This window comes from Kogia breviceps, chromosome 18, assembly GCF_026419965.1.
Source record: "Kogia breviceps isolate mKogBre1 chromosome 18, mKogBre1 haplotype 1, whole genome shotgun sequence".
In the NCBI taxonomy this organism is placed as follows: Eukaryota; Metazoa; Chordata; class Mammalia; order Artiodactyla; family Physeteridae; genus Kogia; species Kogia breviceps.
Window position 1 is genome coordinate 22341689 of NC_081327.1, and position 14017 is coordinate 22355705.

A 14017-nucleotide genomic window follows, 5' to 3' on the forward strand; every position below is an offset into this window, starting at 1 on the left:
TCTCCATCAAATCTGAATGAGATCCTTGCTGGGTAGAGTATTCTGTGTTGTAGGTTCTTCCCTCTCACCACTTTAAATATATCATGCCAGCCCCTTCTGGCTTGCAGAGTTTCTGCTGAGAAATCAGCTGTTAACTTTATGGGAGTTCCCTTGTATGCTATTTGTCATTTTTCCCTTGTTGCTTTTAAAATTTTTCTTTGTCCTTATCTTTGTCAATTTGATTACTATGTGTCTCAGCATGTTTCTCCTTGGGTTTATCTTGCCTGGGACTCTCTGTGCTTCCTGGACTTGGGTGGCTATTTTCTTTCCCATGTTAGGGAAGCTTTCGACTATAATCTCTTCAAATATTTTCTCGGGTCCTTTCTCTCTTCCCCTTCTGGGACCCCTATAATGCCAATGTTGGTGGGTTTAATGTTGTCCCAGAGGTATCTAAGGCTGTCTTCATTTCTTTTCATTCTTTTTTCTTTATTCTCTTTCGTCGCAATGATTTCTACCATTCTGTCTTCCAGGTCACTTAGCCATTCTTCTCTGCCTCAGTTATTCTGCTATTGATTATTTGAGAAAAAAGTGTATTCTTCCACTTTTGGGTAGAATGTCCTATAAAAATCAATTAAGTCTATCTGGTCTATTGTGTCATTTAAAGTTTGTGTTTATTATTTATTTTCTGTCTGGATGATCTATTGGTGTAAGTGGGCTGTTAAAGTCCGCCAGTATTACTGTGTTACTGTTGATTTCCCCTTTGATGGAGAAATCAATATTCTGCTATTGATTTCTTCTAGTGTATTTTTCATTTCAGTTATTGTATTGTTCATCTGTTTGTTCGTTCGTTAATTATTCTAGGTCTTTGTTAAACATTTCTTGCATCTTCTCGATCTTTGCCTCCACTCTTTTTCCGAGGTCCTGGATCATCTTCAGTATCATTATTCAGAATTCTTTTTCTGGAAGGTTGCCTATCTCCACTTCATTTAGTTTTCTGGGGTTTTATCTTGTTCCTTCATCTGGGACATAGTCCTCTGCCTTTTCATTGTCTATCTTTCTGTGATTGTGGTTTTCATTCAGCAGGCTGCAAGCCTGTAGTTCTTCTTGCTTCTGCTGTCTGCCCTCTGGTGGATGAGGCTATCTAAGAGGCTTGTGCAAGCTTCCTGTTGGAAGGGACTGGTGGTGGGTAGAGCTGGGTGTTGCTCTGGTAAGCAGAGCTCAGGAAAAGTTTAATCCTCTTGTCTGCTAATGGGTGAGGCTGAGTTCCCTCCCTGTTGGTTGTTTTGCCTGAGGTGATCCAACACTGGAGCCTACAAGGCTCTTTGGTGGGGCTAATGGCGGACTCTGGGAGGACTCAGGCCAGGGAGTACTTCTGCTGCCAGTGTCTTTGTCCCCGCAGTGAGCCACAGCCGCCTCCTGCCTCTGTAGGAGACCCTCCAACACTATCAGGTAGGTCTGGTTCAGTCTCCTGTCGTGTCACTGCTCCTTCCCCCTTGGTCCTGGTGCACACACTACTTTGTGTGTGCCCTCCAAGAGTAGAGTCTCTGTTCCCCCCATTCCTGTCAAAGTCCTGCAATCAAACCCCACTGACCTTCAAAGTCTGATTCTCTGGGGATTTCTCCTCACTTTGCCAGACCCCCTAGCTTGGGAAGCTGGAGGTGGGGCTCAGAACCTTCACTCCAGTGGGTGGACTTTTGTGGTATAATTGTTCTCCAATTTGTGAGTCGCCCACCCAGTGGTTATGGGATTGATTTTATCATGATTGTGCCCCTCCTACTGTCTCATCGCGGTAGGAGTCTTTGGATGTGGGGTATGTTTTTTGGTGAGTTCCAGTGGCTTCCTGTCAATGATCATTCAGCAGTGAGTTGTGATTCTGGTGCTCTCACAAAATGGAGTGAGCACAAGTCCTTCTACTCCGCCATCTTGAACCAATTCCAAAGTACACCTACAATTAAACTAAAACTAACGATACCTAGAAAACTTGGACGTTAATCTTTCCTACATTTTGGGGAGAAAAAGATATCAATACAAAGACCAAGTTGTTACATTAATAGTAGAAAGGGATTTATTCAGGAAAGCTTAATTTCTCTTCAATCAAGATTTTTTTCCAAAACAACGAAAATTAATGAAATATAAAATGAGTTCTTTAATACCCTGAAATGTTCTCACCTACCTGAATAATACACTCCATGAGATATTCTTGAGCCAAAGCATCCCTGCAATTCACAACTTGCTCCAATATGCCAGTCAAAACAATCTGAAAAGAGAAAAAAACATTTTTAGGAGTTAAAAAATTATTTTCAAAATCCTAAGTCACTCCTCTAATAACGCATTTGAGCTATTAGTTTAAAAATCATATTTTAGATTTTTCTGATCTATACTTCATTTCTAGACTAAACTTTGAAATTTTACAGAATTTTTAAATAAAAAATTCTGGGTTTCTATTTCATAAAAGCCAAAGTCCATGTCATCAGTTTTTTCTTTTATGGTTTGTCCTTTCTGTGTCCTAGGAAAGCGTTATGTAATTCAAGGTTACAAAGACTTCCTTCGTGTTTTCTTCGTAAAGTTTCATAGTTGCAAATTTCACACTTATGACTTTGATCAATTTTTTTTTAGTTTCTCTACATAATATGAGAATGGGTTGCAGTTCAGAGGCTTTGTTTGCATACAGATGTCCAATTGTTGCAGAATCACTTGTTGAAAAGGTTGCCTTTGCACCCTTATCAAAAATAGTTGATTATATACATGTGGGTCTATTCTGGATCATCTCTTCTAGGGGTCAGCAAATCTAGTTTAATGCCCATTTTTGTAAATTGTTTCCACATTGTATTTTCCTGCTTTTGCACTACACTGGCAGAATTTAGTAGCTGCAAACTATATGGCTTGCAAAACCAAAAAATATGTACTATCTGGTCCTTTACAGAAAAGGTTTGCTAATTCCTGATTTATTCTCCACTGATGTATGTGTTTATCCCTTTCACCAACACCACATTATCTTATTGTAGCTTTAGAGTAAATCTATAGTTAAAATAAACTAAATCTCAATTTAAAGAAAATTGGTATCTTGGTAACATTGAGTCTTCCAATCCATAAGCACAGACTCAAAACATATCTTTTAGTTTATTTAGTCTTCTTTGATTGTCAATGGTTTTCAGTGTAATATTATTTTTAAAAATATTTCAATTTTTAAAATCAGACTTCAACTTACATCTCACGACAGAAGAAAAATGAGAAGTAAAAAGATATAAACCTGTTTGTAACGTTCCACATTTACACCTTCCAACTGACTGAGGCGCACCAAATTTGTTCCCACTAAAATTCTTAGTTCTTGTCTTTCTCGTTCTCTTTTTTCTCTATCTCGGCTATGTCCCTGATGCTGCATTCGAACCCAGAGCTTGTTCATTTCTGCAAAGTTGAGTAGTACAAAATCCATGGAATCACTGATATCACCAGTTGTTTCTTCACTGCAAAGAAATGGAAAAATCTTTATATATAGTATTTAAATTATAGGAAAAATTACTATTATTCCTCTTCTTTGTGCATTTCCTTCTTACCTCTTTAATACACCAAATGCTTCATGAAAGACACTTTCAACCTCACTAGCTTAGTGATCAATTTCAAAGGGAACAGACTCGAGAAAAAACTATCAGGGAGAGGACACAGTTCAAGTGTAAAGGGACAAAACGCTTCCCCCACAACTCTCTTTCCTGGGCCAACAAAACTTGTTCTTGGAATTGTATTCCATTAATTCAAAACGCCTAAAAAAGTTGACTCTTACAAGTATCATTGTTATCTCATCATTTTACTGTTGAATATTTTATGTTTTCAATTGGAGTATAAGCTTTGTAAGCTCTGCAAGGGAAGATACCAAGTATTTCCTCCTTATTTTTTACATCTCCTAAGATGGGGAACTCAGTAGTTTTCAAAATTTTTTGCTGATTGCCTAATTAAATGCTCAAAACTGAGTCAAATCATAATAAAGCAAATAACCTCACCATCTTCTCTACACCGTTAAATTTTTATCTTTTCTATACCATTTAAACTTTATGTTTTGTGCATTGGTTAAATTTTTATTAAAGTTTTTCTTTTGAAAAGGAAATGATGCAGATATACTATAAACCACTAAAATATACACATTCAAAATAAATGAATAAACTTTAGAAAAAGAGAATTAAGTTCCTCAATCAAGGGAATGTGTCTCATGAATAGTTCACCCAGTTGGATGAGACTACAGCAGGCTGACCACCTACCCCTTTTGTGGGATAAAAGTACAATGGACTCGGATGCTGGAATACTGGTCACATAAGAGATAGGGCTCTCTCTGAATGGCTTTTTGTTTTCTGTTTTGGAGTTGATATCTAATTTGTGTGCACAGATAATTAAAATCACTAATACTCTGGGGTAACTAGAAGTTGACAAATTATACAAACTGACAGACATTCAAGAAACAATATGAAAACTGGCTAGCTCATAGAAAAATTAAAGCATATTTCATTATTTTATCACATATACCATTTTCAAAATGTAACTCATTTAAAAAGTCACATTTTCAAAGAATATCTGATGGAATGAAAAAATGCTCTCAGTTATGTTGTATGAAAAAAGCAGGTACTAATAATCCACACATAATTTTCATTAACAGTACATTTTGTATCACACCACATATACTGAGGAGTTCTGTGTCTCAAAGGAAATCTATACACAAAATGCTACCAGTGGCTGACTCTGGGCAGGAGAATTATTGATATTTATTTTCTTCTATATACTTTTCTATACTTTCTGTATGTTTTACAACAAAAAAATACCACAATTAAATCAAGAAAGAAAAGCACTTACTCTGTTGGCTCTCCTTCATCAGGTAAGATGTTTCTGGTACACTGAAGTAGATAATTTCGAAGAAATAGACCTCTCAAGGGGTGCTGCACACCTCGGCACATTTCTACCAAATCTTTCAAAATATCTTTCCTGGACTGAGGAAATGACTTGACATATACAACTCCAACAGTGATCAACAGATAACTAGAAGAATTATGAGGCAACATTAGATTAGAAATATAAAATACTCAAGTCAAGAATTTGATTATATTCAAACATAGCATATACAAACATTAAAAAAACAAGACGGAGCAGGTTTTCTCCTGCACAATGAAGAAAATATCGTTTGATTTAAAATATAACTGTTTACTGACACCCTTCTATTTTTATATATATATCATCACCTTTAAACACATTAGGTCTCTATCACTGTCATTCTATTAATTTTTCTAGTAGTCAAGAAATTAAACAAAATATGTCCATTTTTTCTGTTTCCAAATTTCCTCAATAACCTATAAAAAGTAAAACTAATTATACTCTAAAACCTTAAAAAAGTCACTATCAAAATATTAACCTCTATTCGTTAAGAAATTAAATAACCTTAAACTTGGTTTAAAAAAGCTGCTGATTTTAAAGGATATAACATAAAGTGGGAAATGCAGATATAAAAGCCCTCAGTCTTAATAACTTACAGCCTTGGGATAATGTTTCCAGCATACTGTACAAGTTCATAGAGATCTGCCACTTTTCTTCCTTTAGCAAACTCATCTGTCAGGTAAACTTCCAAGTAGTGCAGTTCATCAGAAATAGCCATATCTTTTAATTATCATTAAGGATTCAAAGCTAAGTCAACCTATGCAATACTCTGCAACTTGTTGGAGTCATTAAATTATTGGGCAAATTTCTTTTTTTCTTTTTCTTTTTTTTGATATTGCCATTTCTTTATTTTCTTTATTTTTTATTTTTTGGCCACACCACGCAGCTTGTGGGACCTTAGTTCCCCAACCAGGGACTGAACCTGGGCCATGGCAGTGAAAACCTAGAATCGTAATCACTAGGCCACCAGGGAACTACCATATTGGGCAAATTTCTTAAATGTTAGTCATATATGAGAGCATTTTTAAATTAAGTAAAGACAGAATTTCTTCTGGGCTTTCCCTACTTTAAAATGAGGGTTTTAAAAGATGTCTGGTAAAGCAAGGCAACAAAAACAAGATTGCCTATCAGACTACTAAAGGGTTTTGAAATGGCAAATCACTGATTTCCTTTCCATTTCAGAGTCCTGCATGACAAAATCTTAGCATTAAAGAACCAACTGCCTAGGGACTTCTCTGGTGGCGCAGTAGTTAAGAATCCGCCTGCCAATGCAGGGGACATGGGTTCGAGCCCTGGTCCGGGAAGATCCCACATGCCGCGGAGGAACTAAGCCCGTGCACCACAACTACTGAGCCTGTGCCCTAGAGCCTGCGAGCCACAACTACTGAACCAGCATGCTACAGCTACTGAAGCCCGCAAGCCTAGAGCCTGTGCTCCGCAACAAGAGAAGCCACTGCAATGAGAAACCTGCGCACCGCAACGAAGAGTAGCCCCCGCTTGCCGCAAATAGAGAAAGTCCGCGCACAGCAACAAAGACCCAGCACAGCCCAAAACAAATTAAAAAAAAAAAAAAGAACCAATTGTCTGATACTTTCAATAACCTTCATGAGAGTCTGAAAATTAAGATGTAACAACAACCCACTTGAAATTTAAGCATAGAAAAAGGGTTTCTGATACTAAGTTTTTCTTTTTCTCACTGAGCACATTTGCATGGAGAAGGAGTACTATTTGGTTAAGACAATAACACAACTTCAGAAAAACTTAAGGAACAAACAAAATATGGCCTTATCAAGAAAAAAGTATGATCAAAATGTTCATTCTTCAACATTCAAAAGATACAAAGTTCATAGTAGCTCTTTGGTGATAACATAGAAGTCCGGAGTTCACCAAGCATATTAGAAGCATGTTTCAGAGCATCCATAAGCTTGTTTTTGTCCTACAGAAATACCAAGAGAATTGGTGAGAATGCTTAATTTAAATAAACATTTAACTTGGTTACACAAACTCTTTCACCAAGGATCTGTTACAGTTTTATAAGTATACAGCACCTAAATTATTTTAATCACATAAAAATCTAGTTTCACCCTGCCTTCTCTTTACTGAAAAGAATAAGATACATAATTCCTCACCAGGGCTGCAAAGCTTAGCAAATCTAATTTATCTAGGGCCACAAGCTTCCTGGCAATAACTCGTCTTTACAACCCCTAGCAACTCTGAAACTATAACTCCACCAATTCACATTTTACCTGCAATCAAGAAAACTGGCATACTGATTCTTTTGAAGCAAGATACTATTCTGACAATGGTTTGGTCATAGGTTAAATACTCTTCAGAGATGTCTGGAATGACTACTCCTTTAAGTATGCTTTCCTCCTCACAATGTCCATGTGTCCTTCTTAACACATAAATGCAGACAATTCCTTTAGATACAGGAAACACTATTCATACACAGAAAGAGACAGAAGCAAGCAATAGCAAGCTCCATGCTCACCCATTTTCTCCATTCCAAGAGTTTTGTTTTTACAAATTGGTTTGCGAAAAAAGCAATACAATAGATACAGTTGGTTAAAAGAGCATATTACTAAGCTTTAGAAACTCTAAGACACTTTACAAAGGCAAGATATTATTATCATCAACACAGCAACTTACAACTTGAAGTACCAGCCTATTTGCTTCCATTTGTTAAATTTTAATCCAGAGAATTTAGTTTCTACACAGATAATCTCCTACCCTTTCAGAATATGAAAATATATAAATAGGTCTAATTTTTAAGGTAGTTCCTGCAAAAAATGTATCTATTCAGGACAGAAATAAAAGCCTTCAAGGTAGGGGGGGAAAGATGAATAATTCAAATTGAAAGCATTTAAATCCATTTGTTCAACCAATATTTATTAAGCAACAATTATATGTCAAGTACTCTTCAGTTCTGAGGTACAGAACTAATGAGGCTAGTAATTCAGGTGAGATAGGGTATGGTGATAATATAGTGACATGTAAAAAGGAGTCAGGGTCTCTCATCCTCATGGAGCTTACATTCTGGTAGGGAAGACAGACAATCTCAAAACATAAATATAATGGTTAGTAAATACTTCAACAAGGCTATCTGTTGAAACAGCTCCAAGCAGTGCTTGAGGGAAATGGGACTGAAGATTAGATCTACCAGAAGCAGTAGTGCTATACAACTTTAGAGAACACTGCATATGTGTTCTTAGGAATACACTGATTGCAATTGTCCTTCTTACCAGGCATCTCTTCATCTGGAATGACTGGACCTTCACAGCCTGTATAGCTTCATCCAAGAGCTTTTCCTGCTCATCCTGAGGTGACTGCTGTGTTGTAGGCTGAAAAATTTTTTTAAAAACCTCCCATTAATGTCTCATTAGCACTCTCTTCTAGTAAATCTGTTCTTTCTATATTTCCCACCATACTTTATATTTCCAAGGCTTTCATATAAGACTCATACCACTTCTACATCTCAAACTAATTCATCAATTTTTGACAAGTGAACAGAGAGCTGTGCCATCACTGAAGTTAACAGCATAAGATTGCTGAAGGAGAAAAGTAATATGTACAGAGAATTTCTTCTTCTCAGAAACTGACTCAACATTCCTGTAGCAGGTTGACTTCAAAGAAATATAAGGTGGTAGTTTATGGCTGCCTATGTTCTGCTAATACACTCTGAATTCAACTGGAACATAACCAATCTGTGGTGGTAAGTACAGTCTAACCCAAATCTCTAAAATCCTCTCATCTGCATCTTAGTCTATTCTTAGGCAGACCAAGGAACTAGTTTATGAGAACACTTATCCCCTTAGGCAATATATAAGGAGGGACTAAACAGCTTAGAAATAAAATAGCTAAAATTATTGTCAGTGACCTGTAGTAGAACACCATAAAGAGTACCCTCCTCAAGAACCTAACTTATCATTTCAAATATAGAGATCTACAGTTATAATGAACTTTCGAAATACATCAATATAGTCTTCTCTTTGCCATCAGAAAAGTCTGCTTGTAAGATGAATTAGATCCACCTGTCAAGCAGTGTTAACCACTCCACCCCTTATGTTATATAAATACTGTGTTTACACCTCTACTACAGCAGGTATCACATTGTAATTATAAATGATGGACATTTTTACATCCTTGGGACCCAACACATTGCCTGACACATAATGGATGTTTCATAAATGTTCACTGTATGAATGAATAAGCTAGTTTTAGATTATGTTTTTAATAAAAAATGACTAAAGGATCAACAGATGAGTGGATAAACAAATTGTGTTATATACATATAAGGAATATTACTCAATCATAAGGAATGAAGTATTGATACATGGTACGTGAACTAACCTAGAAAACATTATGCTAAGTGAAAGAAACCAGACACGGAAGACCACATATTGTATGACTCCACTGATATGAAATACAGGCATACCTCAGAGATATTGCACGTTCAGTTCCAGACCACAGCAATAAAGCAAATATTGCAATAAAGTGAGTCACACAAACTTTTTGGTTTCACAGCGTGTACAAAAGTTATGTTTACACTGTACTGTAGTCTATTAAGTGTGCAATAGCATTATGTCTAAGTAAACAATGTGTATACCTTAATTTAAAAATAACTTATTGCTAAAAACTGCTACCCATCATCTGAGCCTTCAGTCATTCTCTTTATGCTGGTGGAGGGTCTTACATTGATGCTGATGCTGCTGACTGATCAGGGTGAAGGCTGTGGTGGTTGTGGCAACTTCTTAAAATATGACAACAATGAAGTCTGCCTCAGCAACTGGCTCTTCCTTTCATGGATGATTTCTCGGTAGCATGTGATGCTGGTTTGATACCATTTTACCATAGTAGAACTTCTTTCAAAATTAGAGTTAGTTCTCTCAAACCCTGCCCTGCTTTATCAACTAAGTTTATGTAATATTCTAAATTCTTTATTGTCATTTCAACAATCTTCACATTATCTTCACCAGGAGTATATTCCATCTCCAGAAACCACTTTCTTTATTCATCGATAAGAAGCAACTCCTCATCTGTTAGTTTGATCATGAAATTACAGCAATTCAGTCACATCTTCAGGCTCTACTTCTAATTCTAGTTCTCTTGCTATTTCCACCACATCTTCAGTTATTTCCTCCACTGAAGTATTAAACTAATCAAGGTCATCCATGAGGATTAGAATCAACTTCCTCCAAACTCCTGTGTATGTTGATATTTTGACCTCTTCCCATGAATCACAAATATTCTTAATGGCTTTACTTTATCCAGATCCATCAAAGGAATCACTAACTATGGCAGCTATAGCCTTATGAAATATATTTCTTAAATAACAAGACGTGAAATTCAAAATAACTCTTTGATCTGTCGGCTACAGAATGGATATTGTGTTAGCTGGCGTGAAAACAGTAGTATTAATCTCACTGTACATCTCCATCAGAGCTCTTGGGTGACCAGGTGCATTGTCAATGAGCATTAATATTTTGGAAGGAATCCTTTTTTCCTGAGTACTAGGTCTCAACAGTGAGCTTAAAACATTAAGTAAATTATGTTGTAAACTGATGTGCTGTCATCCAAGCTTTGTTTTTCCATTTATGGGCACAGGCCCATAATTCAAAAGGACCCTAGGATTTTACGAATGGTAAATGAGTATCAGCTTCACCTTAAAGCCATCAGCTAACAAGAAGGTCAGCCTGTTCTTGAAGCCAGACGTTGACTTCTTCTCTCTAGCTGTGAGAGTTTTGTCTACATTGAAAATCTGTTTAGTGTAGGCACCATCATTAATTGTCTTATCTAGACCTTCCGGATAACTTATTACAGCTTCTACATCACCATTTGCAGCTTCACCTTGCATTTTTATGGTATAGAAATGGCTTCTTTCCATAAACCTCATGAACCAACCTCTGCTAGCTTCAAACTTTTCTTCTGCAGCTTCCTTAACCTCTCTCAGCCTTCAAAGAACTGAAGAGAGGGCCTTGCTATGGATTAGGCTTTGGCTTAAGGAAATGTGGTGGCTGGTCTGATCATCTATCCAGATCACTAAAACTTTCTGCGTATCAACCATAAGGCTGTTGTGCCTTCTTACCATTCATGTGTTCACTGGAGTAGGACTTTTAATCTCCTTCAAGGACTTTTCCTTTCCATTCCCAGCTTGGCTAACTGGTGCAAGAGGCTGAGCTTTTGACATGCCTTCCTCACAGAGCTTAATCATTTCTAGCTTCTGATTTACAGTGAGAACGTGCAACCCTTCCTTTCACTTGAACACTTAGAGGCCATTGTAGGGCTATTAATTGGCCTAATTTCAATATTGTTGTATCTCAGGGAATAGGGAGGCTCAAGGAGAGGGAGAGTAACGGGGAACAGCTGGTCCAGGGGCAGTCAGAATACACACATTTATCAATTAAGTCTGCCCACTCATATAGGCACAGTTCGTGTCACCCCTCAACAATTACAATTGTAATATCAAAGATCACTAATCACCAGAACAAATATAATAATGAAAAAGTTTGAAATATTGCAAGAATTACCAAAATGTGACACAAAGACACGAAGTAAGCAAATGCTGTTGGAAAAATGGCGCCAAAAGACTTTCTAGCTGCAGGGTTGCCACAAACCTTCAATTTGTTAAAAAAAAAAAATACAGTAAAGCAAATGCACAATAAAACGAAGTAAGCTTGCATCCAGAATAGGTAAATCATCCATAAAAACAAAAAGCAGACTGCTGGTTACCAGGAGGGCGAGTGGATGAGTAACTGCTTAATGAGTACAGGGTTTCCTTTTTGGGTGATAAAAATGTTTTGAAACTAGACAGAGATGGTAGTCATACAACACTGTTAATGTACGAAATGTCACTGAACTGTTCGCTTTAAAATGGTCAATTTTATGTGAATTCTACCTTAATAAAAAAGAAAAATGACTAGAGATAAAATGCCTCTTACACAATGAACTAGGAAGATGGAAGGCAAGCACTTACGTATAAACATGAAAGTTAAATCTGGTCTGCTCCATTATCAAAGACAATCAAAACAACACTTAATTTCGAGATTAACAAAAAGCACATAAAACCCACTTCTGAACTAGAATCACTTATAAAAATAGAATACTTTCTTGGTCTAATTTTGGAAAGAGGAAAAAATTAATTGAATAATAAGCAATGCCAAGCATCTCTCTATCTTTTCCTGTGGCAAACTCTAGTAAACTGAGTTTCCCTATGACCATACTTCTTCATAAGCATAAATAAATTTCAAAGAAAAAGTTATGTACCTTTTAAACTGAACACTAATTTATACAACAGAACTATTAGTGTAAAATGTTGGCAAGGAGAACATGAGCATTTAAGGATTCTGACTTAATGAAATTCACTGTTCATCATGGTCTAGACATCTGAAAACTTGAGGGAGACCAAGCTATGGTTTGGGTTTTTTGGCTCTTAATTCTGGATGCAATACATTTAACAATTATTAGAATCAATGTATTTCACTAGGTTCAGATGGCCAACTTAGAGATAAGTAATGATACATCAGGAAATTTTTATAATTTTTAGTGTGGTAAAACATACATAACATAAAATTTGCCATTTTAACCATTTTTAAGTGTGTGGATCGGTAGCATTAAGCACATTTACATCATTTTACAGCCACTGCCACCATCTATCTCCAGAACTTTTTCACCTTTCCAAAAGGAAATTCTGTGCCCATTAAACAGTAACTCTCCATCCCCCGACTTACACTCCAGGCAACCACCACTTTACTTTTTTTCTCTATGAGTTTGACTTCTCTCTAGGAGTTTGACCTCATATAAGTGGAATAATACAATATTGCCCTTTTGTGTCCAGCTTATTTCACTTGGCATAATATCTTCAAGGCTCATCCATGCTGCAGCATATGTCAAAATTTCCTTCCTTTTAAGGCTAATTAATACTTCATCATGTGTATATACCATTCTGTTTATCCGTTCGTCTGTTGATAGATATGTGAGTTGCTTCTACCTTTCGGCTACTGTGTATAATTATATAGCAAATAAAACCATGGTTATAAAGAGATTACAAGCAATTCAAAAATAATAGTATAGAAATAACCAGATTCAGTAATCTGTAAACAAATTGGCAAAATTTTTCTATTTTGTATCAATGGGGTTTAAAATTAATAGAAACATATATATACAATGTAGAAAATTACAGACTTATTAGCAGGCTACAAATGAAGAGATAAAGCTATATTAATGTATATTTACATATTACTTGCAAGACAATGTAGTTATTATACAAACGGCTATTCTATTCTACTTATTTATTTGGCTGCATTGGGTCTTCATTGCTGTGCACGGGCTTCTCTAGTTGTGACGAGCAGGGACTACTCTTCATTGCAGCGTGTGGGCTTCTCATTACGGTGGCTTCTCTTGTTGCAGAGCACGGGCTCTACATGCGTGGGTTTCAGTAGTTGTGGCACATGGGCTCAGTAGTTGTGCCACACAGGCTTAGTTGCTCTGCAGCATGTGGGATCTTCCTGGACCAGGGCTTGAATCCATGTCCCCTGCATTGGCAGGCGGATTCTTCACCACTGCACCACCAGGGAAGTCCCCAAATGGCTATTCTAAAGGAGCATCTAGATGCCCTTCCTGGGAAGTGTCACATTGAGAGTAGTGTCAGGTATAACGTGAACACGCTCTCATTAAACACAAGCCAGGTAACCAATGATTCCTCACTCATGAAACTGGTTCTCCGTTTACAAATGACTCTGTACATAGCAGCTACATGCATCAGAGAAAAATGGAAACACTACAGAGTCAAGATCAAATTAACATTTGTGATCAGGCCCATTTTAGCTTGAGACTCAAGTCGAACAGCCCTCCCAAGTCTACACAGTTAAAAAGTGCAGAGGGGTGATGCAGTGGTTAAGAAGCTGCCTGCCAATGCAGGGGACATGGGTTCGAGCCCTGGTCCGGGAAGATCCCACATGCCGCAGAGCAACTAAGCCCATGCACCACAACTACTGAAGTCTGCGCACCTAGAGCCCATGGGCTGCAACAAGAAAAGCCACGTAATGAGAAGCCCATGCACCACAACAAAGAGTAGCAGCCCCTGCTCGCCACAACTAGAAAAAGCACTCCTGCATCAATGAAGACCCAA

At 37.1% G+C, this 14017-nt stretch overlaps 1 protein-coding gene across 1 annotated transcript in view; it reads right to left on the reverse strand.

Moving 5' to 3' along the window:
- The window catches only part of VPS35 (VPS35 retromer complex component), a 35803-nt gene that overhangs the window by 16437 nt on the left and 5349 nt on the right, over positions 1–14017 (reverse strand). Inside the window, exons 2-7 of the mRNA XM_059045660.2 lie at positions 8133–8231; positions 6730–6826; positions 5487–5610; positions 4816–4998; positions 3230–3443; positions 2153–2236 (exon numbers count right to left, since the gene is read on the reverse strand). Of these exons, the coding sequence (XP_058901643.1) occupies positions 2153–2236; positions 3230–3443; positions 4816–4998; positions 5487–5610; positions 6730–6826; positions 8133–8231 (801 nt within the window). The remainder of the gene's footprint in view (positions 1–2152; positions 2237–3229; positions 3444–4815; positions 4999–5486; positions 5611–6729; positions 6827–8132; positions 8232–14017) is intronic.